The 27,118-nt window shown below is 46.8% G+C and overlaps 1 protein-coding gene across 1 annotated transcript in view; it reads left to right on the top strand.

Annotated features, from left to right (window-relative positions):
• The window catches only part of LOC134007848 (protein diaphanous homolog 3-like), a 93,268-nt gene that overhangs the window by 2,051 nt on the left and 64,099 nt on the right, over positions 1–27,118 (top strand). Inside the window, 3 exon segments of the mRNA XM_062447564.1 lie at positions 12,730–12,762; positions 14,361–14,540; positions 16,996–17,100. Coding sequence (XP_062303548.1) covers positions 12,730–12,762; positions 14,361–14,540; positions 16,996–17,100 — 318 coding nt within the window.

Genomic DNA, 27,118 nt, shown 5'->3' with positions numbered 1-27,118 from the left:
AGGTCTGTGAAGTACTCAGCCCTGAGTATTCTCTGAAATGACTTTAAATGGTTCCTTTGGTCCTGGAAGTGCCCAGTTGAGGCAGCAGGTAATTAATACTACCGGTGAACCCGGTGAAGTCACGTTTATTAGGAAAGGTTAAAAAGTATTTTCATAGCTGATTAATATAGAGCCTATAATGACAAAATCTTTGATGCATTTATTATTGTAGGTCTTTTCTAAATCATCCTTGAATTAAGCTACTGTGTGTCTGCAGTGTACGTGATCAAGGTTTATGGTTGGTACAGTTGTTTTGTACAAGTAGGACTTGACCTATGACACAGTGTTTATGAAGCATTACCAAGTGATACGTGTCATTATTTTAGGCTGGTGCTTCTGTTGCTAGTGTGCGTAGCTGCAATTGTGTTTGTCCACTAGGTGGCACTGCAGTACCAAGAAACTGGGGTGGACCACCTGAGTTGTCGACGTCCAAGACCTGAGAAAGTTGATTTTTTTCTGTACTTCATCTTCGCTCTGATTAAGGCTAGCTCGTTTTCAATGCGCTTAAAAGCATGCTTGCGTAATTGGAGCATCGAGGACTGAAAAATTGATTCTATTTGTAAATGTGCCTGTCTTTCTGGTGTCAAAACTCTGGTTACAGGAAAAGAAAAGAAATAAATGAATGACAGATTGGAGAGAAAGGATACAGTATCTTACATTTACAGTCCGCAAAATTAATGGCTTTTTTCCCTCTCTTGCTGGGAAAATTCGCTACGGTTTTTAATTAAGATAATGGTTGTTTACTAGAGCTCTGCTTTTCACACAAACATGTGCAAAGGGTTGTCATCATTAAGGATGGAAAAACACACCCATCAAACAAGAATCCTGCTTCTAACTCTGATTCAAACTCAGGAATAATGAAAATGGCCTCTCATCCTTGTGGTTAGCGTCTTTCTGCTTTGTTCAAAATCTTACACACACACACATGCAGCACACCCCATGCATACAAGAACAATCCTAATTAATAAAGCCATCACAATTAAGCCCCTGTGAGTCAGAGGAGCCTGCAATAGCCAAATTGACCAGATTAGTTGGAATGTACGAGAGCAGGTGTTCCTATTTGTCTGTGACATTCTACTATACCCTTCAGAAGGTATTGTGGTGGCCTAGAACAATCACCTCTACCATCTGGCTGGGCACTCAGGGACTGGTGGGAGGGTTCGAACCGGGAGAGGAACAGAACAGGCGGGGTCAACTGAAACGACAGGAATTACCACCAATTACCGCCAGCAGATTGATTCTCCCGTCCCAAATGTGCTAACTGACTGGCCGTGCAGAGGGAAGTGTGTGCGTGAGTGTGTGTGTTTGTCGGTCTGGAGGGGAGATGCTGTTATTTCCAGGCCCTAAACAGCTGGGGGGTAAACAGCTGGGTTCTCCAGAGTGCTGGCCTTCCTCCTCCTCGTCTGCCTCTGTTGTAGGCCCAATCCACGTCTCCAGGCGACGTACGAGACTCTGGCCCATTTACAGTAGGATGGATGGGATTGGTTTAAGGTAATGGAACTCCAGTCAGGTGTGTTAGACAGAAGCCCAAGTGATGCAGGCAGCTCTTTGAGAGATACATATGGATTCAGTTATTGGCACTAATAAAAATCTATACAAACGTGGTTACGGTGTGTTCAAGACGATCTCATTAGGTGCTTAGCGATCACGCCAGGTATTGATTTTGCTACTTTTGCCAGTGTAGTGTTAGTCTTTCATCCAGTGCGATTTGGTTTGGGATTCACGTGTATCGCTGGACGAATGAGAGGGGGAGAGGGTGAAAAGAGCAGAGGAGTATAAGAAAATAAAAGTTGTGGAGCTTCGGCAGCCGCTGAATAGTATATTGTGGGCACCCAGCACATTTGAAGGTTAGAGGTTGAAAATGGAAGCAACAAACTGTAGGTTTCCTTCCCTCATTGGTAAGCAGTGCGCCGACCCTGTGCTTATTGAACAGAACCCGTTCAGGAGAGGCAATTACAGAATCTGCCAGCGCTAGCCCCATGGTTTATCACAACATGTCCCCCAGCACTAATGGTGCAGTTAACACTCACAACATTCTCCAAATGAAAAAGATCTGACTCCAGATGTACTAAACAAAACCTCTGAAGTGGAAACTAATCAAAGAGGAACAGTCACACTACTTTCGCCTTTGTACTTCTTTATGGTTTGATTATTTTTTTTTCTCGGTCAAAAAGCTGCAAAATCCGACTCATTTATTTGATATCCGGTTTTGAAGCGCTCTTGACTGACGATGGGTTACAACGTAACGCACCCAGCCAGCAAAGCTGGTGAATGATATAATAACCGCACACACCGGAATACTCTTCATTCTATTGCTTGCTTTGAAGTGACAGCTGCATGGGTTTGCAGTTAGAAAAATAGAGTAGACTATGTGACAAAATAGTTTTGACTAAAAATGGATTCTGCGGATAAGGTGGTAGGCTTGTTCACAGGAGCTGTCAATTTCCTATACAGTGGTCGTGGCAATTTGTAGTTGAGTTGATGGTTACTGAACGGTAGCTAGCTAGTCTAACTACTTCAAACATTTTCACTATGCGCTAACTGGACGGCCCTGCCTTTCTATTATGCGATACAAACGTGCTCCTTGATATCAGGCCAAAACAGACTCCTACAAATGTAGCTAGCTCTATAGTCTAATCTGTTATGAATGTTAATATCATAAGCCAGGACATGGAGGAACGACAGCACAATGGAAAAATTAAGAGGAAAGATGTTTTCGATGGTCACTTGTTTCCCGCTGTTACCGCTCCCTGCACGCATGGTTGTGTCACGGTATAACGTTTCTTCTTGTACTTTTGATAGCTTACCCAGGCGGTTTGCCCCGCTGCAAGACCGTTACTGTTGCCACGGCAACGGAACGCACAACAAGGTTGCAGCAGCTGTTGCTTTGGTATGGTGAGGATCAGAAACTCGCTGTGTACCACTATACACACTTCCACGTGCTGACAACTAAGAGGCAGTATGCTACATTTATTAATTTAGCAGAGGCTTCATTACAAGTGCCTGTGAATAGCAGCTATTGTAGGCTATCCTGAATTTTTATTTTTTATTTTGGACCCTTGCTGGACAGTTCTATTCATCCATTCTCTCTCTACATTTCGTCCCTTATCAAACATGTCCCGGCTTGAGTAGAACGTTGAGAGAATGCTCAACATGTTCAGAACTTTTTATGGGCACCCTGGGTAGTTGTGGAACATTTCAATCTGGGACCTCAGGTCGTCTTCTTCTTTGGTCTAGCCCAGAGGGGCGGTGATGGGAGGTAAATTGAAGATCTTCTCATTCGCACACGCCCTCATACTCGTCCAAGCCTGTGTGGTCTGGGGACATACACGCTCTCTAGGATCTGACCAGACATGAAAACAGTTGCCCTCTCTGTGTGTACGTGGTGATTGTTGAATGGGCAGCTGTGGAGACGAATCACCAGGTGCTTCCCACGAGGCGTGACAGAACAGCAGGGACTGACTGACTGACTGACTGGGACTGGCCTGGATCGGGATTCAGCATTTCCCAGTTTCTCGTTCCTAGTCCTGATGTGCTGCTCAAGGTCTCCCTGCCCTGCCGTGGAGAGAGAGGGAGGGAGAGAGAGGGGGAGAGGAGGGTGGGAGAGAGGAGGGGGGGGAGAGAGGAGGGGGGGGAGAGAGGAGGAGGGGGGAGAGAGAGGAGGGGGAGAGAGAGGAGGGGGAGAGAGAGGGGGGGAGAGAGAGGGGGGGGAGGGAGGCGGAGGGGGAGGGAGAGAGGGGAGAGGGAGAAGAGAGAGAGGGAGAGGGAGAGGGGGGGAGAGAGTAAGGACCACCATCCATTCTTCCTAGTGTGCTTGCCTGCCTGCCTTCCTGCCTGCCTGCCTGTCTGTCTTATCTGCCTGCACGTCTATGTGCCTGTCTCTCTCTCTGCTTGCCTGTCTGTCTCATCTGCCTGCACGTCTATGTGCCTGTCTCTCTCTCTGCTTGCCTGTCTGTCTCATCTGCCTGCACGTCTATGTGCCTGTCTCTCTCTCTGCTTGCCTGTCTCATCTGCCTGCACGTCTATGTGCCTGTCTCTCTCTCTGCTTGCCTGTCTGTCTCATCTGCCTGCACGTCTATGTGCCTGTCTCTCTCTCTGCTTGCCTGTCTCATCTGCCTGCACGTCTATGTGCCTGTATTTTTCTCTGCCTGTCTTATCTGCCTGCATGTCTCTTTGCCTGCCTGACTGTTTGAGTCTGATGGGCAGCCTTGAACATAATTGGCTACCTTCACCTTGGAGTTGTATGCAACACAGGGCAGATTGATTTTAATCGGCTGCAATTACAAGGCCCCCGCCCTGCACTGCTTTGTGGTGTAACAGGTTAGGCTTCATTCATGCACACTCATCCAGTCATCCATTTTACTCTCTGACCTTCACAGTGGCATTCTACCTCTCTCTGTCTCTCTCTGTCTCTCTCTGTCTCTCTCTGTCTCTCTCTGTCTCTCTGTCTCTCTGTCTCTCTGTCTCTCTGTCTCTCTGTCTCTCTGTCTCTCTGTCTCTCTGTCTGTCTGTCTGTCTGTCTGTCTCTCTCTCTCTCTCTCTCTCTCTCTCTCTCTCTCTCTCTCTCTCTCTCTCTCTCTCTCTCTCTCTCTCTCTCTCTCTCTCTCTCTCTCTCTCTCTCTCTCTCTCTCTCTCTCTCTCTCTCTCTCTCTCTCTCTCTCTGTCTCTGTCTCTGTCTCTGTCTCTGTCTCTGTCTCTGTCTCTGTCTCGGTCTCTCTCTCTGTCTCTCTCTCTGTCTCTGTCTCTGTCTCGGTCTCTCTCTCTGTCTCTCTCTCTGTGTCTGTCTCTCTCTCTCTCTCTGTGTCTGTCTCTCTGTCTCTGGTGTTCCACAATGTGATTTGCCCCCCTCCCCCCGGTTCTTGTGACAATCTACGAGTTGTTGTTGCGACCAGTGGACTTCGACTCCTAATTGAAAGATGCGTTATCGAAGTTTAATTAAAAGGGACGTGGAGATTGCGTGAGAAGGTGAAATAAATCCAGTCTGGTGGAGCCTACTGCAAATTGCTCTACAGGCCAGGACATGTTCCTTGTTCCTGCTAACAGATGTGATTGGTCTTTACCCCCCCCACCACCACCAGTCCTCCTAGGTCACTTTGACTTCATGGCCTCAATTTGGAGCAAAAATCTACCACCTTCTGTCTGCGCACTCTTTGAGAAGTCCTAGGTATTCTCAGCCTAAGTAATAGGCTGGCAACGGCCTTTCTAGTTAGACCTTAACTCGCCAATTAATTGATATTGATTGATTTGTTATTTAATAAATCGACTTATACAATATCAGATGCAAATAAGGATTAGTAAGTAATGATGGAGTTCCCCAGAGAAAAGCAGTTCATGGTTCATGCGAGGACTGAGCCGGAAGGTTAAACTGAAGTGATTTTGATATCTGGGACACACTCAGTGTAATGGCACTCAGTTTGTTTAGGGAATGACTTTGAGCTGGATCAAACTGAACAAGCCTAGATAAAGAAAAGACCTGGGTAAAGGCATATTTGTAATTGTATGGGAAACTGGAGTTGACTAATATGCATAAAAATCCTTATTTTGTGGTTATTTCTAAAGGTGCTGGTTGGTTTGTGCTCTGTCAGAAGGGTTATTTGGCAGGAACAGAAAGGGGAGGGTGTGTGTCATGTTTGTTTATGTTGAGTGATTTGCTGTAATGGGCTCCTCGACTCAGTGCGTTATGAGGACTGACTCTGTGAGATAAATCCGCTCACAGTGCAAACGTAATGTGATTTAGTGTGTGTGTGTCTGTGTGGGGTTTAGTGTTGGAGAATGAAAGACACCTGGATAACCTGCAGACAGCTTTAACGAGACAATTTTAATTAACCAACATTGACCTTGCTGGTTTTTATCAGTGTTGTGACACGTTTTACCTGTAAGTGGTAATTAGGTGAACTTTCTGGAAAAATGCTACAGTTGCCTTCCAGTATTAGCACACCATGTTTCTAACCTCCTGAAAATGAAATAATTGTATTATTTCCAATGTAATTTGACGTACCTGGTATGACTTGAATATGGTAAAGTGGTGCATAGCTCTGTTTGTTCTAGCATGTGTGATATAGCTCATATGTTCTGGTGTATATTGTGTATGGTTTAAGGTGTGGATGTTTATAGTTTGTTCTAGTGTGTGTGTGTGTGTTCTAGTTTGTTCCAGTGTGGATGTTCTGGCCATATTGGGGGTGGTTGGCGGGCGGTCTGCAGCAGGTGGGTTTCATGCTGGCTTATTGAATCAGTGACATCTCTCATGCTGGGAGCCTCCCGGCTCATGTCAGAGGTATCTGCCAATATATCCCCCCCCCCCCCCACACACACACACACAACCCTACGTATCTTTTGGTCCTATCATAATTTCACTTGTCAGCAAATTTGACTCTACTACGTTCTGTACTCTGTCTTCTCTCTGCATGCTAGTATGAGTCTTCTCCTCCTTTCTGCATGCTAGTATGAGTCTTCTCCTCCTCTCTGCATGCTAGTATGAGTCTTCTCCTCCTCTCTGCATGCTAGTATGAGTCTTCTCCTCCTCTCTGCATGCTAGTATGAGTCTTCTCCTCCTCTCTGCATGCTAGTATGAGTCTTCTCCTCCTCTCTGCATGCTAGTATGAGTCTTCTCCTCCTCTCTGCATGCTAGTATGAGTCTTCTCCTCCTCTCTGCATGCTAGTATGAGTCTTCTCCTCCTCTCTGCATGCTAGTATGAGTCTTCTCCTCCTCTCTGCATGCTAGTATGAGTCTTCTCCTCCTCTCTGCATGCTAGTATGAGTCTTCTCCTCTTCTCTGCATGCTAGTATGAGTGTTCTCCTCCTCTGCATGCTAATATGATACTAGCATGCCTTCCTACATCTACCAAGTCGAACAATGGATTTTGGTGTTTCAAAACCCATTGACACTTCCCTGCTGTATGACTGTTAAGCCTGTGTTCTGCTCCTCTCTTTCACCAAACGTCTCTGGAGGAGGGGATCCCTAACTGAATTTCTCCTCCCAAGGTTTCTTTCATTTTTTCTCCTGTAGTGAGTTTTTCTGGGAGTTTTTCCTCGTCTTCCCTGAGGGTTTAGGTTGGTTGAGGGGCAGTTCTATGGGTGTATGTGAAGCCCTCTGTGACATGCTTGCGTGTAAAAAGGGCTATACAAATAAATGTTGATTTAATTTGATTAGAGTATGAGTCTTCTCTTCCTCTGCAAGCTAGTATGAGTCTTCTCCTTCTCTCTGCATGCAAGTATGAGTCTTCTCCTCTTCTCTGCATGCTAGTATGGGTGTTCTTCTCCTCTGCATGCTAGTATGAGTCTTCTCTCCCCTCGCAATAAACTGATTTGGAATTTTCCCATATTCTCCATCCGCTTTGCTAAGAAGCCGGACCTAAACTGCAGACGAGACAGGCGGCAGTCACAGTTTGAGTGTCTTTGCACGTCCTGTTTGACAACTCTCACAGCCGCATTGATCAAATTCCGACGTCTCCATTAAGCTTTTGACAGGCCTCTGTGCTCATGTCTACAAACGTAAAACAAAGAGGTGTTACACAGAAGCATTTATATCCATAAAAAGCTCTGATTTTTTGGGGAGTCAGAAAGAATCGATTTGGATTCCGAACTGCGCCTTCCAGAACTGAAAACAGTTCTGCCCAAAACCTTTTCTCAGAGGATTCTTCTTCTCTCGTTTTTCCTATTGTAGCTCTTTTTAGTTTTAAGATTGATTTGCCCTTTGTTTTCTGTGTATCTGCTGTTGTTCCCACAGTACAGCTCCCTGCGTACCTGGCCTGATGTGTCCTGATATTTACACCGGCTGTAAGAAACAAGCTAGGTCCTCTTTCCCCCTAATAAGGCTCTGTGAAAAGCACTGTCTCTCAGAGAGTACTGGAGTGCTGCTTCTAATAAGGGCACTGGCTTTGTCTGAAAGAAGCTTTCTTATAGGCCTAATGCAGTCAGGCCAGGCGTGATATATTGAACACCCGCACTGTAATTTGCTTTGAGATGGCGGTGTACTTAGCAAACACACACGTAAAAGAACAAGAGTGTTAGAAACCACATCAGTGTCCATCACCTCCTTTCTGCTCATAATACCCCAGGTCGTGGTGAGTTTGTGGTGCCCAAATGTGGAAGTTCTTGTGCAGGGCCTCAGTGGAACTTCAAGCAGTGGAACTGTGCCATCAGTGCTTCTGGTCTGCACGACTCTGACCATGAAGCTGTTGGAGCAAGACACACATACACACACTTCTTAAGCAGTGCCACAATACTAGATGAGATACCTCCACTGCTTTCACTGCTGGCCTAAAGCTACAAGCTCATATCTGATGTGGTGACATGTTGAGGTTGTGTGAGTGCTGCTGTTTCTCCCCTAGCTGATCGGAAATGTTCTTTCTTGGATCCTTTTTTGGCGGTAACATCAGCACTGTGGGTACCGTCATCGGCTGTTCAAACACTTTCAATAGAGTAATGTCAAGTTTGACATGTGCAAGACATATAGCCACTACACACATGGGCGATGGCAGGTTATGCAGGGATTCCCGCACAAAATGTGTTAGTTAAGGTGGTACGGTGGGGTTTGCCGGTGGAGCTTGGGGGGTGGGGGTGGGGGACCCTGGTATGGCTTGGTTGGGCTACAGTCACACCAAGAATTGTGTTAGCCCCACCATGAAACAAGCAAGAAAATGGTGTATTCTATTGTGTATGTATTCACATTGAAATTCAGATATTGACTTGAGCCCCTTGACTGTATGGAATACTTAAATAGTGTTGCAAATAACCAAGACCCTTGTCAGAATGTCAAAATGCAAAAACACAAGAATTTACATATTGGGCCAGGTCAAGTTTAGGACGGTTAATTTTGCTCTTCGGGACTGTACTATGAGGGAAAAAAGTGAGTTGCGAGCCCTGCAATAGAGTACAGTTTAGTAGAGTCCTCATCAATAAAGCAAACCTATTATTGAAAAGTAATTGCAAATATATTTTCAACCTTTAGAAACTTTTGTAGAAAATATATTTTCAAACCTTTAGAAACTTTTCTAAACATTGTAGAGACAAATGACATGCCGTTGTTAAATAAGATAAATAACATACGGCCATTTAATTTGGGGGGGGCGTTGGGGGGGCGGGGCGCCCCCGTAATATAATGGTAGGGGAAACACTGCCTATCTTGTTAGATGCCTCCCTGTCACGTGAGCAGTCGTTTCAGGGTACCAGGCTAATTTAAGCCTCTGGATCAAAAAGATAAAAGCTAGAATAGACGAGTTACAAGTGGATGTGAAAGGTCCTTTCTTCCCTGAGTGGCTGCAAATGCAGATCTCTGACATGTGATTGGCTCTGCCTATGTCCAAGGTCACGTGGATCCTCAGCATAACAGTCATACATATGCAAATCAAAAATATTAAGAGATGATTAACTTTAATGTGCATGTATGTGTGTATCTATATATCTTTCTAAAGTCAGTGCTTTAAAGTTATAGCGAAAACAAATTGTAAGATTATTTATTACGTTCCATTACTCTTCAGAACTCGGCATTTAATTGGCTTAATTGGAGACGTGCTTTCATTTCGGTTTAGCATCTGTGATTTTTACTATATGTTCAACCAAATGGTTTTATTTGTTTAAAATGCACTGTATATTCACCGTAGCCTCCCGGTGTGTCTTTCTCGATAACGAACGCCTGCGAGTGTAGAGGCGTGATTATATAATCTCATTAGAAGTTGAAGATTCCAAGCACACTGTAATTTCAGTGCTCAGCTGCAGTCGTGTTTTAAGATCATCCATAACATTTTGAAGCAGCAGGGATCGAAAGATTAACAGTGTCAATGGACGAGTTCATGGTATACCTAGGTGCTTGCCTTGAGCTTTTTTCCCCTCCTTGAACTCTTTCCCGATTTGTTATTGACCTCCACTTGCTAGTTTTCCACGAACCGTCCAGCAAGTTACCCTCTCTTTCCTGTCGATCAAACCGATGAAGTCTGTGTTGTGTTGTTTTTCCTCCTGGTACAAGTAAAGGTGTTCTCCGTGAGCCGCTGATCGATCTCAAGCAGCGCCACATGTTTGCTCAACCGTACCTATTTGTTTTGACTTCTCTAATGAAGTAGGACTGATGGAGAGAGTCGCATGGCCAAGCCCCTGATACATCGCATTGTTACCTCAACACCCGGCGTGTTTGTGTGTGTGTGTGTGTGTGTATATAGACGCTTGTCTTTGCTGGAATGTGTTTACGTTCCAGTGAAAGAGCATGTACACCTCCTGAATTAATAGCGTATGTAAATGTTGCGCGCCGGAGAAGGTTACAGTTTGAGCGATTGTAATGTGCACCATCTGGGCGGCGACTGAAGCGTCTCCGAACAGAGTAGTGCGGTCGGACTGCTAAATAACCCATGACCTCTCCGAGACAAACAGAGCTACATTAGCAGCCAGGGGCAAGGTTAGCCCATGCCTTGACAATGATTCTTCTCATGGCCAGTGAACAGGGTCAACGCGGTGGTTAAAATAGTTGAGAGAGAGTGAAATCACCCTCGGCGCAGAGATAAATGATGCAGGGACGCTGTAGAACGCTCCATTTCCTCTCCACTTGTGTGGAGCGAAGTAATGAGAGTTTTTGAAGTAAATTAGGGATTTGAGCAATTGGAATGGTCTCAACAGGAGATGTTGCAGCCTGTAAGTCTGTGACTTGCCTAATTGACCCCAGGATCAGTGTGTCCTGCGCTAGGGAATAGTTACCAAAGCTGTCCGTTGGATGAAAGTTTTTGGGAGTTTGGACTATTGTGGTATCAAAATAGATTTTGATCCCATTTTCAAACAGTCAACGCCTAATTGCCGTCAAATTTAACATTCATGCAGCAGACATATGTCTACCTATATAGCATAAATTGTCAGGAAGTGGGCGTTGGAGAGATTGAGTTATTCACTCGCTACTCCCTCTTTGGTTCAATAATTATGCATCCAATTATCTTGTCATATATACATATATGCACACATTTCTTCCACGCTCTGTGGGCTAAGCGGTTAATTGATCTGAGGGGAGAGCTATTACCTCTGGACACATGGCGATTGTTCAACCTCCCTTCCCTAGTCTATTCTTTATTTATCCCAGACCCCTATTTCTTTCCCTGTCCGCGGAGTAAAAATGTTCTTGCCAGAAAGTCATTAGCGCAGCCGCATTGACAGGGGGACGTGTTTTATACGTCGCGTTGTGGATTTTATGTTAATTAAAGGCTGGCCGTATTGATTGATGTGCCTGGGTGTTTGCGCGGAGTGGCGTCTAAGCGCTAGGGAGAAGTGGAAGTCTCCGAACCTAACCTTTTCCCGTCAATAGTTTTTCATGCTCAGATTGAAATAGTTTATTGGATCCACTCTTTTCAACACTTTGTACTATACAGGAAAAAACACCGTCTCGAAATTTGCAGCTTTGACAAGATCATCCTGTGTCGAGTTTCGCGCCTGTGTGACTGATTCAATCGTGCCACTTAACGTGGTGGAACTTAACGGCAAAGCTAATTAAATAGGAAGATTGTAGAGGCCACTACACGAACATACACAGATGGTTGTCTCTGATTGACTGAATAGAGACGCTTTGGTACTAACAAGCCCGCAAAAACATTGTGTTATTAAATGGCGTAAAACTATTGTTTAGTCACTTAAAGCCCTATCGCGTACTTTCGCGATAAACACTTTAATTCTCTACTATGTTTGCACTTATGTTTTCTGTAAAGTAAACCATACAACATATTCAACTCTGATCCAATACATTTATATTTTGATTAAATGCGGTTGTGTGGAACCCTTTTATTCTTCGCTGCAGATCAGAGCTCTCTGCTGTTGAGGGAAAATAAAAATCACAATTCCCACTTGATGTGTTTTCCATGGAAAAGAAAGCTATTTCTGTAACCATGGGAGCTGGACCTGTGTTGATCCTGGCCAGGCAGTGCATGCTGGCTAAACCTGCAGTAGGATGACATTAACCTACAAATGTACTCAAGTCCCTCTGAGAAATCAGGGCTTAGTCTAAATCTCACACACACACACACACACACGCACACACACACACACACACACACACACACACACACACACACACACACACACACACACACACACACACACACACACACACACACACACACACACAGCAACATGTCTGCAGCTGTACATGAAGACCATGTCCAGGTTTGCTGGGTTCACACATTATTCACTTTTACCTAGTAGCTAAGAGCCTTGACTACTAAACAGGTGCATATATTATCTGCTGCATATCATGAATTACAATTGTGCCCATAAAACATATCAGTCCAGTGAAACCTTATGTGGTGTCTGAGCCAAAATGGCGTCTGATGTTACTGTTGCTCGGGGCAACTGATCTGGTGTCACGCATCAAGAGCCTCTGTTAACATCTCTCTTCACTGGGCCACTGTTGATGATGTAGTCAGTGATATAATTGGGGGATTGTGTCTGAAAAGGCTTGTTTCAATGGAAGTGACTTGTAGTCTGATGTTGCGTCACTGCCACCTCATCTGACAGCGTTGCTTCACCTTGTGACCTAACCATTCTCTCTCCTCTCCTCCTCCTCTCCCTCTCTCTCCCCCCCTCCTCTCCCCCCCTCTCCTCTCTCCCCTCCTCCCCTCTCTCCTCCTTTCCTCTCCCCTCCCTCCCCTCCCCTCTCTCCTCCTCTCTCCTTCTCCTCTCTTCCCTCCTCCTCTCCCCCCCCTCTCCTCTCCTCCTCTCCTGTAGCACGTGAGCATCAGACACCTGACTGGCGACGTGGTGAGACTCTTCATTCTCTTTCTTACGGCTGCTTTTCTTTTCTTTTTTCCACTTTACTTCATGTCTTGTCCGCTGTTTTAGCTTACCTGTTTTTTGCTCAAAAACAGTGTGGACGAGTAATGGCCCTGTCATCATTATAACATCCATCATAGCATGGCTTGAAATACCCCTCCCTCCCTCCCTCACTCACTCACTCACTCACTCACTCACTCACTCACTCCTTCACTCCCTCCCGCCAGTTTAAAGGCAGCATTACCTTTCCCTGTTCTGACCCCCATCAGGTTCTTCTCTCCCCCCTCTCCTCCCCTCCCCTCTCCCTGACCGGACTGCTTTAACCTGTTCAGGGGTGTTGCTCTAATGCGCCTCCATCTTTAATTTGGGACCTGGCAGATGCAGTCAGAGGAAGGGGCGCGGAGGTTGTTGTTGAAAGCCCTGACGGGTGTGAACAGGTGTGGTGATTTGGGGAGAGTGAAAGGGACTCGTTTGTTCAAAGGCTGCGTGTCGGTCGTGATGAGCTAGTTCAGAGCAAGCTGGTCCCCTGCTAACACTAATGCATGTTTAACCAATAATGTCTCTCTCTGTCTTCTCGCCTCTCCGTTTTTTCACGTACTTCCTCTCTCATGCCCTCATTCTGGTCCTCTCTCTCTCCCTGCGTGTTTATCTCTTGGCTGTGTGTTTCTTGTGCGCTGGTTTGGCTGCATGTTCTCCCTCGGTTCGTTGCTAGCCATTTAAAGTGATAAAAATGCCTTAAAGAAAGCAAAAATGTTCCTGCGCACAAAGCTGATATGTTATTAGAGATGGAGGATAAAGAAAGGAAGGGAACACGAAATGGATCGGTAATTCCACCTCCCACACGCACTCACACGTGCGCACACACACACACATACACACACACACACACACACTCACACTCCCTTCGTGACATCTGTCGCTGATTCCCGTGGATAAGATGCAGTGATAACAGCATACATCTAATCTCATTACACAGATGATTGTCATGTGGAAGTCTTCCTCTCCCCATCCACCCGACAGCATGAAGCCATCCTCTGTGGTGGATATCCAACAAGCCTTAAACCCTGTCCTTCTCTCTCTGGCCACGCGCCACACGGAGAGAAGAGGGAGCCTGTTAACGCGGCAGGATGATGCTGTTCTTGTTGTTTTGGGAGGGGTGGCGGGGAAGTTTGGGCCTGTGCTCTGCCTGACTGGTCCGGTCCTCACTGGGCCGCCAGCACGCCTGGCTGTGCTCTGCCTGACTGGTCCGGTCCTCACTGGGCCGCCAGCACGCCTGGCTGTGCTCTGCCTGACTGGTCCGGTCCTCACTGGGCCGCCAGCACGCCTGGCTGTGCTCTGCCTGACTGTGTGTGCAGCACGGGGCTGGTCCACGGTCCTCACTGGGCCGTCAGCACGCCGGGATGAGACGACGGGCCGTGAGGCTGTGTTTACCTGTCTGGCCTGGTGCTGTGAGGATTCTTACCTTTTTCTTTGATCTTTCTCCCCATGTCTCTCTCTTTCACTTTTTCTGTCTCTCTCGCTCTCTCTCGCTCTCTCTCGCTCTCTCTCGCTCTCTCTCGCTCTCTCTCTCTATCTCATCTATCTAGCTGGACAGGTTTGCCAGTATTCGTATCCCAGGCAGCAAGAAGGATCGCCCTCCTCTTCCTCACCTAAAACCTTCCTCCTCCAGCGACTGGTCCTCCTCCTCCTCGTCGGCCGAGTTTGAGGAGCTCTCCTCCAAGATCACGTCTGAGAAGGAGATCCTGGCTCTGTTTGAGAAGATGATGGTAGGTGTCCGAAGGCTCTCGCCAGGCGCCTTGACAGTCTGACAAACCTCTTCTTGTTTGGACGTCTGTGGGGAGAAATTGAAGACTGGCTTGAATGCAGAGTGAAGGGTACGAGGCAGGCAGATGGGCTGGCGGGTATATTCACACACACTCTCACACACACACACACACACTCAAGCTCTCTCTCAAACACATACACACACACACACACACACACACACACACACGCTTGCCTAAATATATACACTGGGGAGTATACACACACACACACACACACACAGAATCAATAATCCGTTTGCCTGCTTCCCTACCTCTCTGTCTCTCTCTTTTCTAACTCGGAAACCAAAAACAGCTTCAGCCACAGGCGATGTGGGTGGAGATGTACATCCACACTGTGTTTACCATATCATTTGCTTTCGCTTTTGCAAAAGTGCACCCGTCTTCCACCGGATTTGCTTTGACATTTGTAACTATTTCAAAGTGGCCACGTTTATTACATCATCTTATTCATTTGGCTCACTCGCAAGCTCAGCGACAGCCAATAGTCTGACTGCGGCTAATCCCCACTCAGTTTTTTCAAGTTTCTTCCTTACACATCTCAACCCTACACCCTCCCCCCTTTGTAAAACTTCTCAACAGATCTACCAATAAGAAGTTTTCTCTCCTCTGGACCCTTTCTGAGTGTGTGTGCGTTTTCTCTACACAGAGACAGACCTACTAGCACTACTTCTGAGGAAATGTCAACTGGAATTAACTGGATTGTGTCTGGCTCCTGACTGAGAGATACACACACACACGCACGCGCGCACACACACACACACGCACACACAACCTCGTCTGCCCTGACCATGAGCTAAAGAAAATTCCAGAAATCGAGAATTTCTTTCAGTCTAGTTGAAAACCCAGGGTCGTGTTCTGAAAGTTCTGAACAATGTTTGTCACGTACAAAGCCTCCGTTACTTTTGTACGTGACATGCTCAGATCTGTGGGAGCAGAAAGGAGTTGTACGTGACAACAAGCAGCAGCCTGGGTCAGCAGAGGACTTTCAAACTCAAACTGGAGTCAGGTGGCTGAGCGGTGAGGGAATCTGGCTAGTAATCTGAAGGTTGCCAGTTCGATTCCCGGTCATGCCAACTGACGTTGTGTCCTTGGGCAAGACACTTCACCCTACTTGCTTCAGGGGGAATGTCCCTGTACTTACTGTAAGTCGCTCTGGATAAGAACACTTTCAGAACACGACCCTGGGTTTTCAACTAGACTGAAAGAAATTCTCGATTTCTGGAATTTTCTTTAGCTCATGGTCAGGGCAGACGAGGTTGTGTGTGCGTGTGTGGCTGCTGCTTTCTCTCACGCTGCTTCCCAAGGGTGAAGGTCGGGTCAGCCCACTCAGCGCCGCTGTCACCTGCCCCCTCCAGAACCTCGTCTCCTCTCTTTTCAGCTCTTTTTTTTCCTCTTTCTTTTCTTAATGTATCCAATTATGTTCCGCGTCGCTTTCTGTTAGTAGTTGTGTGGGCAGCTGGCTGGAGGCCTGCGCCTAGAAGTGAGCCCGGCTCAGAGAGGGCTGTGATGGAACGCTGTTGAAACAGGGGGCTGGAGAAATCTCTGACGCACTCAGGAGAGATGTGTGTGTCTAGAGATGGATGACCGTCTTCCTTTTTAACATCAGTCTCCATCCGAAACGTTTCAAAACTTGACCCGTCCAGACCGCGGCATGTGTCCAAAAAACTCGTCCAAAAATCGTTCTCTCCGACATCACTCTCACGCGTAGCCTATTTTGGTTTCAGGAGCCACGGTACATTAATTCGTCCTTTTTACAAAACGTTCCCCTTCTTTCGCCACGGGCAAAGTCACCTTTTCTGGCTAAACCCCCAGGAGATCATGCTATCGTACTGGCGGCATGTGAGAACATTGCGAGTCTCTCTCCGCCTGGCTCTGGAACACACAAGGTCACTCTCCTTTCTTTTAGAAAAGACACTGGCCTCTTTGACTTTCCCTCCAGGAAGCGGAGGCGTCAGGTAAAGGGGCGAGAGGTGAGGAGTGGAGAATATCGCCGCGGCAGCTGTGAAGAGCTTAAGGCCTTTTTATGCTGTGTTTTTCGGGGGGCGGGAGTTCCACGTATGGAGTTCTGCGTGACGGGGGTTGAATGACTGGAGACTTGGGTGTTGGCTTGGTATCAAATGTAGCCTGTAGCCTAACTGGATGTCCCGTTCTCTCTGTTTTCACTCTTTCTTTACTTTCATCTCTCCCTCTTTCTCGGTCGCTCTCGATCGTTCTCTGTCTCTCTCCCCCTCTCTCTCTCCCTCTCTCTGTTTATCTCTCTCCCTCTCTCCCTTTCTCTGTTTATCTCTCTCTCCCTCTCCCTCTTTCTCTCTGTTTATCTCTGTTTCTCTCTCTCTTCCTCTCTCTCTGTCTCTCTCCCCCTCTCTCTCTTTCTCCATCATGCTGTGTTCCCCAGGAGGACATGAACCTGAACGAGGACAAGCGGGCTCCTCTGAGGCAGAAGGACCTGAGCACCAAGAGAGAGATGGTTCTCCAGTACGTCGTCACAGCCTCCAAAGCCGTAAGTCCACAACAACACAAGACGTCACACACTGTTCACGTGGAAAAGCCTCCAACCCCGATGGGAAGCCAGATGTAGCAATAACCCAGTCCCTTAACCCTTGTGTTATCTTCGGGTCATTGTGACCCATCAGTCATTGTGACCCACTGTCGTATTGCGACAACTTTACCGCATACAAAAACAAAGTGAAGCTTTTAACCGTTGGGCTGTCTCAGACCCCCCACGTTGCGAAGGTTAAAAGAAAATTATTTTTATTTGTTTTTGTATTGGGTAAAATTGGGGTAAACACAAAGATGGTTCGTTATGAACCTTTGGGTCATGTGACCCGAAGGCAGCACAAGGGTTAATGAACATCCCTTCTCACACACACTCCCTGTCCCCTAGTCCTACTGCACACAGCGCTGCCTGGAGGTCATGTGTGCTTCTCCTTCTCTCGCCTGGGGAAAAAAAACAGTCGTCAGGACGACGAGGTTGTGGGGGGGAGGGGCCAGAGTCGCGGGGTGATGCCGGGTTCCGTCGCCGGGTTCCGTCGCCGGGTTCCGTCGCCGGGTTAAACACAGTGATTTGCTTTAATGGCTGCTCTCTGTGTCGTGGCGTCCTCCCCGTTCCTGCCCTGAGGCTGTGGAGCGGCGCGGCACCGTGCGGGAGGCGAGGGGACGGCCTGTCATCTCACTCTCCTGTCACACATAGCCCTGTCTCTCTCTCTCTTTAGTTTCCTCCTCCCAGCCTCGGGTGACGTAACCGGGGGTACTGAACATTGATTGATTTGCAATTTGCAATCACACTCTTGCTCTGGCTGACCATTTTCAACGTTATATATATATATATTTTTTACTGTTTGGTAAATTGCCTGTCGATCGCGACTAGGCTATAGCTGGCTGTGGACTGGAGGTACTGAAGACGCGTCTGAACTGGGAACACTCTTAACAGTCTCCAATGTGAACGATGTTGGTTTACACTCTGACAGGGTTTCCCTGAACCATAAAAGTACATTTGAGACTTTGAAGGCTGGATAAGAAACACATTTGCAACTCGGAATTGGTTCTGCTATCTCCTCCTCATTTTAGACTACCTGCACCTTTTCCTGTTTTTATTTTTGCTCCATCATTCTCTCTCTTCTTCCCTTTTCGCATTCTCTCTTTTTCTCTCTCCATCTCCCACTTTCTTTGGATCATTCTCTCTCTCTCTTTCTCTCTCTCTACCAAATTCTCCAAATTTTACTGAGAAACACAAAGTTGTGAGTGTTAAATTATACAGCGCTTGGCAATCCTCCCGTGAGAATGTAATTATTTTTGAGTGCCATAAGATATTGGCTTATTCCTTTTCATGTAGTCGGGCGTAGGGGTGTGTTGCTATCAGGATTGGTCGTCCTTGTTTTCAGAAGCGAGCCCTAACCTTTTCTCTCTCCCTCTGAGTTCACACCTGGAGAACTTCGTGATAAAACTGTCAAGGCCCAGAGAGGGCATTTGAGTCTCCTACCCAAGAGGCCTGGTCTCGCATCGTTTTATTTGTTTCTAAGAAGAATAAAAAAGGCCACGTTTTACACATTGATTTCAATTACCCTGAGGGACCAAGCCCTTTAGAGGGCTACAGCGCGGCGATAGAAAGTCAGCCTTTTGGATAAAACTATAAAACATTTATGGGCCTAAAATGCGTATTTTGGAGCATTTCGAAAGGTGTTTAGAGATCAATGAGGACGCCCAGCTGTACCTTCATATGGTGTTATCCATGACTAGCACTGAGATGTTTTTTAAATTTGATGTAATGTATCCAACTGTTGCTCAGTAGCAGTTTCTCCTCTGCATGATTGTCTGAAGACTGTGTAAATAATGCTTATAATGGGGGAATTTCAGTCTAGACAAGCTTGAATACAGTTTTGCTTTCATATCCAGGCAAGTTCAGTTACCATAATCATTGTGTTTTTTCAAATGAAGAAGCAGAATGTCTGTTTTGACAAAGCGCCTGCATACACAACGACGTCTCATCTCACTTTAATGCGTTTAGCGTCTTTGTTGCTGGCCTATTTTCGATGAATTGCATTTGGACAGTTCTGTTTTCTTCCTGCCTCCATTGTCCACATTGTGTGGGAGCAGCTGTTAGTTACAGTCTGACTCACACACTGTAAGACAATCTGAGTCATTGTTCCGTCAATACATTACAGGTACGTTGTAAACTCGGGGGGTGATACGGTATGTTTGATGAGATTAGCTTCTGCTTGCATGTGTGTGACAAGTGTGTGACCAGCCTTAAGTGGAGCCCTTGTGATCTGCAGCGTCTGTGTGGAGAGTTGCTGTATCGTTGTTGCTTGTTTGGTCCATTGGTAATCTTACAAATGTCTTCTGACTTAATTATGATTCAGACGTCAGCCAGACTTGCAGATGCCTGTGGCGCTCTGGAGCCGTTTCCATGGATATTTGTTACTTGTTTGTGCATCGCTAATTGGCTCACACTGGTTCTGTGTCCATCTCTGTCACACGCTGCAGACAATTAACGCAAGTGTGGGGAAAAATAATTCCTTATCGGTGCCATCTTTTCCCTTTTTTTTTCCTTCCACGCTGTTTAATCCACATTGAACTACAGGCTAGAACAAACCAATTCATCAGTTGACCGATGCAGAAATGAGTGTTCAAATATCACAATCGCTGATTGCATGCTATGGCATAGTCGAGTAAATTCTATTTGGAGTCGAAATGAGAATCCTACCTGGGAGTGCAGAGGCAGCACGGTCTAGAACGAAAACGACTGGTAAGTGAGATCATTGTGATTGGAGGGACCTGACTCATCCTCTCAGTGATTAGAGGGGGAGGGAGAGAAAGGGGAGAGGGAGATGGAGGAAGAGAGAGCGAGACAGAGAGTGTGATGGGGGGGTGGAGGTAGGTGAGGGAACGACAGAGAGCTAGTGGTTCATTCATTAAAACAAAGGCAACATCATCCAGCTCATTTCTGTTCCAGGGACTGTGCCGGTGTAGCGACTGTGATTAGACAGCTGCTGTGTTCATCATGTACATCAGGAGTGAGGGAGAGGAGGAGGGGAAGAGAGAGAGAGAGAAAGAAAAAGGGAAAGCTGGTGTTTGGAAACCGCTTGGCCTCTAATTGAAGGCTTGAACACAAGTCATGCATAGGTAACTGTGAACACCCCCTTTATTTACAGACGATAATTTGGAGATGAGAAAAGTAGGGGGATGCCAATTGTTGTCCATTTAATTTATATTTCTTTATCTCTGCTTTTTTTTGGGTTGGTTTACGATAACTTGACTCTGAACACCTTGCAAGTCTGTAGAGAGTCAGAGAGTCTTTCTCGGTCTCTGTGGCCTGTGGTGGGGTCTGGTTGGTCGTGGCCTGCTCAGGGATCAGCTCATCTCCCCCTCCTCTCCCTGGCAGCGGGATAGGCACAGCTGGGAAGGGAGAGAGGATGGATGGATAAAGAGGAGGGAGGAATGATGGAGGGAGGCGGGAAGGCGGCCCGCCGGGAGGAGAAGCGAGGCAGGTGAAGAGGAAGTAAATAATGGAATAAGGTGAACGAGTCTGGGAGGGAGAGAGTGACTGAAGGATGCGGGGAGTGATTGATTGAGCGTCGGAGGGGGGGAGAGGTAGAGGAGAAGGAGGTGAACACAGAGAGAGAGAGAGAGAGAGAGAGAGAGAGAGAGATGGGGTGTCCTCCCCTCCTAGCAGAGAGCTCGGTACAGAGATGTCATGCATGAGGCGTTCCCTGGGTGTTTGTCAGTCCGCAGGACGCGTGCGCTGGGTCGATGAGAACGCTAACCTCCACGCGCACGCCGCCGGAACAAACCGGAAAGAACCGGTCAGTGCCAAGGTGAGCTGGTAATGGATGTGTTGATGCAGTGGAGCTGAAACCACGCAGAGACGGCCAGGAGAGCGACACGTGCAGGAGCTCTCGCTCTCGCCACGGGCCTGGCCGCCCTCTCGCCTGGAGCACAATACATCACAATAAAGAAGAGGCTGCTCTGCTCACAGTACCTCTCTCTCTCTCTCTCTCTCTCGGCCTCCACCTCTCTCTCTCGGCCTCCACCTCTCTCTCTATCTCTGCCTCCACCTCTCTCTCTCTCTCGGCCTCCACCTCTCTCTCTCTCTCTCGGCCTCCACCTCTCTCTCTCTCTCTCTCTCTCTCTCTCGGCCTCCACCTCTCTCTCTCTCTCTCTCTCTCGGCCTCCACCTCTCTCTCTCTCGGCCTCCACCTCTCTCTCTATCTCTGCCTCCACCTCTCTCTCTATCTCTGCCTCCACCTCTCTCTCTCTCTCTCTCTCTCTCTCTCTCTCTCTCTCTCTCTCTCTCTCTCTCTCTCTCTCTCTCTTGGCCTCCACCTCTCTCTCTCTTGGCCTCCACCTCTCTCTCTCTCGGCCTCCACCTCTCTATATATATCTCTCTCTATCTCTCTCCCTCGGCTTCCACCTCTCTCTCTCTCTCTCTCTCTATATATATATATATATATATATATCTCTGCCTCCACATCTCTCTCTTTCTCTCGGCCTCCACCTCTCTCTTGGCCTCCATCTCTCTCCCTCATCCTCTCTCTTTTGGCCCTCCCTCCCTCTCTCTCCTCCCGCTGCTGTAGTCTCCAGTCCAGAGTGTGGTGTGCAGTGTGTTGCAGTGTTCTCAGTGAGGTGGCAGGGCCAGATGAAGATGAATGACCTGAAGCTGCAGAACTCACAGAGGTGTGAGAATGGAACCATGGGGGGAATAGTAGAACCCATATGAGACATGATGTTGTGTGAGTTTGGAGTTTGACAACATTTTGAAAACTGATTAAAACTTAGTGTTAGGACAGTCATGGGATTGGCTCTGAAAATGAAAAGCAGTCTACCAGTTCTATTGTATCCTGACCCCAGTCAGTGTTTGACGGAGCATTTCTTGAGGAATAGTTGAGATGACTTCAACCAGTAGACACAGAAGTCTTTCCTCAGAAGCCTGGAACATTCCTTATGGGTGACCCTTATCCAGCTTCTGTCTAAAATGTCACTCTTGCCAATCTGCAGCTCTGTTGCCATGGTCCAGGACAGAACCACAATGGAGACAACACTGACCCCCTCCTCCATTATCATCAGCTATGTATTGTCAGCTTGCCTGCTCTTCTGGAGAAATCCTTTTGAGTCCTGGCTTCATTTATCCACTGCTCCGAGGCTGAGTCCAGGCTGCCTGTCTCTTATACAGCATCTGCCCCAATTACACACTGGGCTACACAGAAAGCAGTCCTGTGTCGGTCCGAGCCAGCCCTTAATTGGCCTCCGTGTTGGTGTTCCTGCTTGTAGGAAACTCTCAAAAGCATGTATGCTTATTAACAGCATGAAGAATGGAGCCCAAACAGCTTTTTCTGCAAAACCAGGAAAACATTTTCCTTCCCTACGGCTGGGGTGGTTTCCTTGAAATGTGTAGCGCGGCCGGCATTTTAGCGCCAAGAAATCTTCTCTGTTTTATTTGAGTTGCTCTTTTGAGGTTGGAGCCCCTGTGTGCTAGGTTTTCTGCTGGGCGGTTCAACCTGTGGACCTTTCAGATCAGATGGAAGTGCAGATGTCTGTTTTCTTTTGTCCTTTCCTACTTTTCTCTGTCCACTCTGCCCTTTCTCTCTGCTCTGTTGGTGCAGTTTCCACTTTCTGTTTCCATGTTCAGGTCAGGTCTCTGATCCACGGAGCATATCCAGACAGTCATTTGGATGGAAGAGAGCCCTCAAATGGAAATCTGATTAGTTTCACTGGTGCCATCTAGCATGATGCTAATGGGTTTTAGTTAGCTTCTACCTGCTAACATGGTGTAATCATTAGCTGTTAGACCACAAGGGCCCTTTCCCACTTGGGCCGGTGAATTTGAACATGACTCAGATTTGTGAGTAATGTACTAATCATGTAATGTTTCCCCCAAAATGTTGGGGATTTGTGACATCCTGAATGCCATATGAGTGAACGATGCGTAAGACTAAAGACTGCACCCCCCAGACCAGACAACATGAGTGTCCACTAGGGGTGGGAGTCTTTTGGTACCTCACGATTCGATCTGAATCTTCGGGTCACGAATCGATTAAAATTATATTTCAGATTTTTTACGATTATTTATCAAAAACATTTTTATATATATATTTTTTTTTAAAATCATTACAAAAGGAAAAACTATTTTTTACATTTGTGAATCGATGTGAATCGCTAGAAGACTGAATCGTGATTCAAATGTGAATCGACCCCCCCCCCCCCCCCCCGTCTAGTGTCCACCTCAGACCTGCCCTGCTCCATGACGACACCCTGTTAGAAGCCTTCTCCTTCTCCCAAGTCTGTCTTTCTCTCTGCTTGGCGGGAGACGGGTCAATGTGCTCGACTCCTAATTCCCTCCAAACAGCGGGAAGTCGCGGGATCGCCGTTGGACGGTGCCAAGTAATCAAAACTGCATTTTCTTGACTAAACCCTCTCAACCCAAACCCTGGAAGGTGTCCCCAAAACTAATTTGCTTTGGGAGGGAAAGGGTAAGCCAGGACTGCTGGAGAGCTCAACATGACCAGTGAGAAATTCAGCACTTGTGTGTGTGTGTGTGTGTTGTGGTCTTTGGGCAAAGCCATTTAATATCGACAGAGCCATGTCCAGGTCTTAAGGGCTCTGAGCTAACGGATGGTGCAGTCCTGAGACTGGAGGACCATCTCTGTCACAGTGTTGGCCTGCAAGCCCTCCAGTCAAGACTGCAATAGCACCACAAGTCAACTTAATGCTTCCTCCTCTGCCCTGTAGCTTCGGATCTCTGTAACCGGCTCCGGTCTGCTTTCTTTAAAGAGCCCTTTCATGATCTTATTTCACCCGTTGTGGTGTAGATGTCAATACTTTGTAATTTGCTTTCATTCCCTACATGTCTTTCTCAGTCTTCTTTTCGTATCAACCAAAACCTGTAAAAATTATATATATATATGGCCACTGACAAAGTCGTATAAAGTATATATATATGAAGTCTCTTTTCTTAAACTGTTATAGTGCCATGTCGAACACTGCAGCGAGGTTGGTGTGTCCAGGTTAGCATCTTCCAGGTACTTACTGCAGCCTCACGCCAGCATCAGCCTGTCAGGAGGTGGATGAAAGATGTAACCAGGAGCCCCAACAGCCCACAGCTACGCTGTCTACAGGAGGAGCTGCCATCAATAATTTGTGCGTGCCGAGGATTAGAAAATAGCTGCCCCTCTCTCTCTCCCTCTCTCTCTCTTTGCCTCCTCCAGCACTTTAGCTCTTTCTCTCATCACCACAGCAAACCCTGTTGCATGATGGGAAGTGGTACCGACTGTCCAGTAGCAATGGTATTAGGCCGTAATTCAGAATGTGTAGAAAAGTCCTCTGTGTTGGTGTGGGCACAGGGGCCAGCACAAGGAGAAGCGCTGAGACTGGACCAGTTTATTATTGGACTTGTAACAGATCCAAGTGGAGAAAGCGTTTCTCAATGGAGCTTTGAGCCTGCTTCTTTATCTTGAGTCTTTTGAAAGTGATTTTGTGTTGATCTTGGGGCTTGACAGATTGATTTAGTACTCTAGTGGGATCTTCTCGTTACTCAGACAAAGTTTTTGATACGGCTGCGCTGTTATGGCCAGAAGCCGTTTGGACGTTTGGATGATGCAGTCAAACTACCTGAGTTCATAGACCTGTGTAGTGGGTTTTCTTATGTTGATGTTTGCATGGCTTCATTCATATTTAATTTTTCTTTGTCTTCCGCAGTATTTGTGAGACTAGCGAACAGATGGAGTCTCAATCTCACTCTAGAACGAGAGGCTCCACAAGACTAACAGCTCTGGTATCATTTAGGCTTAAGTTCTACCTTTGATTACGACATAGCTATTTAACACACAAAAAATATATATTATTTATTTATTCTAACTTTGTCTGGGCTCATTAAAACTGCTAACGACGACACATGACTTTTCTCCCCTGTGTGTGTCTCATTAATTGGACCTGGTGGTGGAGATTCCTGGTGATTGTGTGAGATATGAGAAACCACGGACCCAGATATCACCTCCGCGTGGCTTCAACTTCAAGGTGTCTTCTCACCGTCTCTCTTATGACTGCGTTTTCAAGGGCAGCATGGATGCTGAAGGAACCTGAGCCTGAGGGCAACTCCGTCTTTACCAGTCGCTTCTGAAGCCAAAGCTAATTATCTCTCAGCATTGACCTGCCTTTAGTAGCAAGGGGAATCAGGCAAGACACCTACAAGACTCAGGGAACTGGGCCAGCAGCGTGTGTGTGCATGTGCATGCACCTGTGTTCTACCGTCCTTCCTTTTGATATCCTATAGAAGTGAGTGAGAGAGAGGGGGGGGAGAGGGGGGGAGAGAGGGAGAGGGAGGGGGGGAGAGAGGGGGGGAAGAGAGGGAGAAAAATAAAGCCCTCCAAAGCAGCTCCTCTTAAATGTCAGAGTCATTACAGATTCTGTGTCAATATATCCTGAGATCCCTTCTTGCCATTTGTCTGTGCCAGACCAGGCAGATCCCTCTGTGGTATTAAACACCATCCGTCACCAGCCGCTCTAAAACCCAGGCCAGATCTCCACCTAATCTCCTAATGCCACCACAAAGAGGAAGTGCCCCTACAAACCACCAACCGAGCCCTCGACACTTGATTCATTTCTTTTAAATGTATTTATTTTTCATTAAACCACTTGACATTTATTCTCCGTTGGCGCCCCTCCTCCCCGATCCTCCCTGCTCTCTCTTCTGAAGTTTGTTTTAAATCTGAAAGGGTTTTTAAAAGTTCATAAGACTTGTCATTTGCCCTGCTTGTGAGAAGGGGCTCCTTGCTTTTCCTCACAGGAAACGGAAGCCTTTCCTGTTTTAAATCAGAGTTTAAATCAGTGGGATTAGAGGCTCATAATTGAGTACAAAATGTCTGTCCTCTCCATTATCCCCACTCTTAATACTGAGAGGATATTCTCTCTTTCTCCCTCACAGGAGGGTTTATCCCCTTAATTCAAACACCTGTCTAATTTTTGTGCCATTTAAAAAGTTTAAGGTATTAAGTAGGTAGTGCTTCGCTTTCCCCTCTCTGCTCTCTCCACCTCCTCTCAGTAGATAGTAATTAGCTCCACTCAGATCTACCAACACTTCTTAGCTCCACAGGAGAGCCGTGTCATCAGATAGATCCCAAAAGGTTAATGAGGCCACCGCTATGTGGATTATTTTTGTAATTTGCCCAGGGATGTCTTGGGACAAATGTAACAGTTCTCTATCTCTGGTTTGAACACCTAACCGTTATATGAACAGTGACTGTACTGTATTAAGGATCCATCAGAAACATTTGATTTGAAAATGAACGTTGATGCGGTTTCTGGCAGCCTGAGTACTTCTGCATTGCTTGTAATGCGTTACAGAATAACGATTTGTGCCACCGTGAGAAGCACTGTGCCTGTTTGATTGGTTGGACAGTTCCTTTTCAAAAAGCTTCCTGCCTCTCAAGGATGTTGATTCTAGCTGCACGCTGCAGTGGAGAAGACCATCACCTGACATCACAGTCAATATGGCCCGCCCGCAGAGTCTGCAAAGAGAGAGAGAGATGGGGAGAGAAGATTATAAAGTAACACAGATATAGATCATTGACAGAGACCACAGAACTCCCTTTAGCTGGTATTGTATTGTGTTGGCCTCCCTCCAATCCTCATGTCAATGTGTTTATACAGTAGCACATTTGGAAAACCGAAAAACTGTTTGGGTATTAGGTTGTGTTGAGCTTGTCTTTATTATTTTGATATTTATTGTTGTTAGTTGTTATGAATATTGTGAATGCCCCGGTAAAGATCAGATCAGGTTAGGGAGGGGGAGAGGGAGAGAGTAGTCTTCTCCATTTGATGTAATAATACATTTTATTTAAAGGCGCCTTTCTCGGCACTCAAGGACAAGGATCTGTGCCCAGTGTCTGTCTATCCTTCAAACGAGTGGCAAAGTAGCTGCCAGCTCCTTCCCACATGATAGATTCACCTCATAAAGCCCGGCAAATTCAGTCCCTCCCCCTCCCCCGCCCTGGGGCAGAATATCAGAGACCTCTGCAATCAAAGAG

This window comes from Osmerus eperlanus, chromosome 21, assembly GCF_963692335.1.
Source record: "Osmerus eperlanus chromosome 21, fOsmEpe2.1, whole genome shotgun sequence".
In the NCBI taxonomy this organism is placed as follows: domain Eukaryota; kingdom Metazoa; phylum Chordata; class Actinopteri; order Osmeriformes; family Osmeridae; genus Osmerus; species Osmerus eperlanus.
This window is presented reverse-complemented; position numbering and strand designations above follow the sequence as displayed.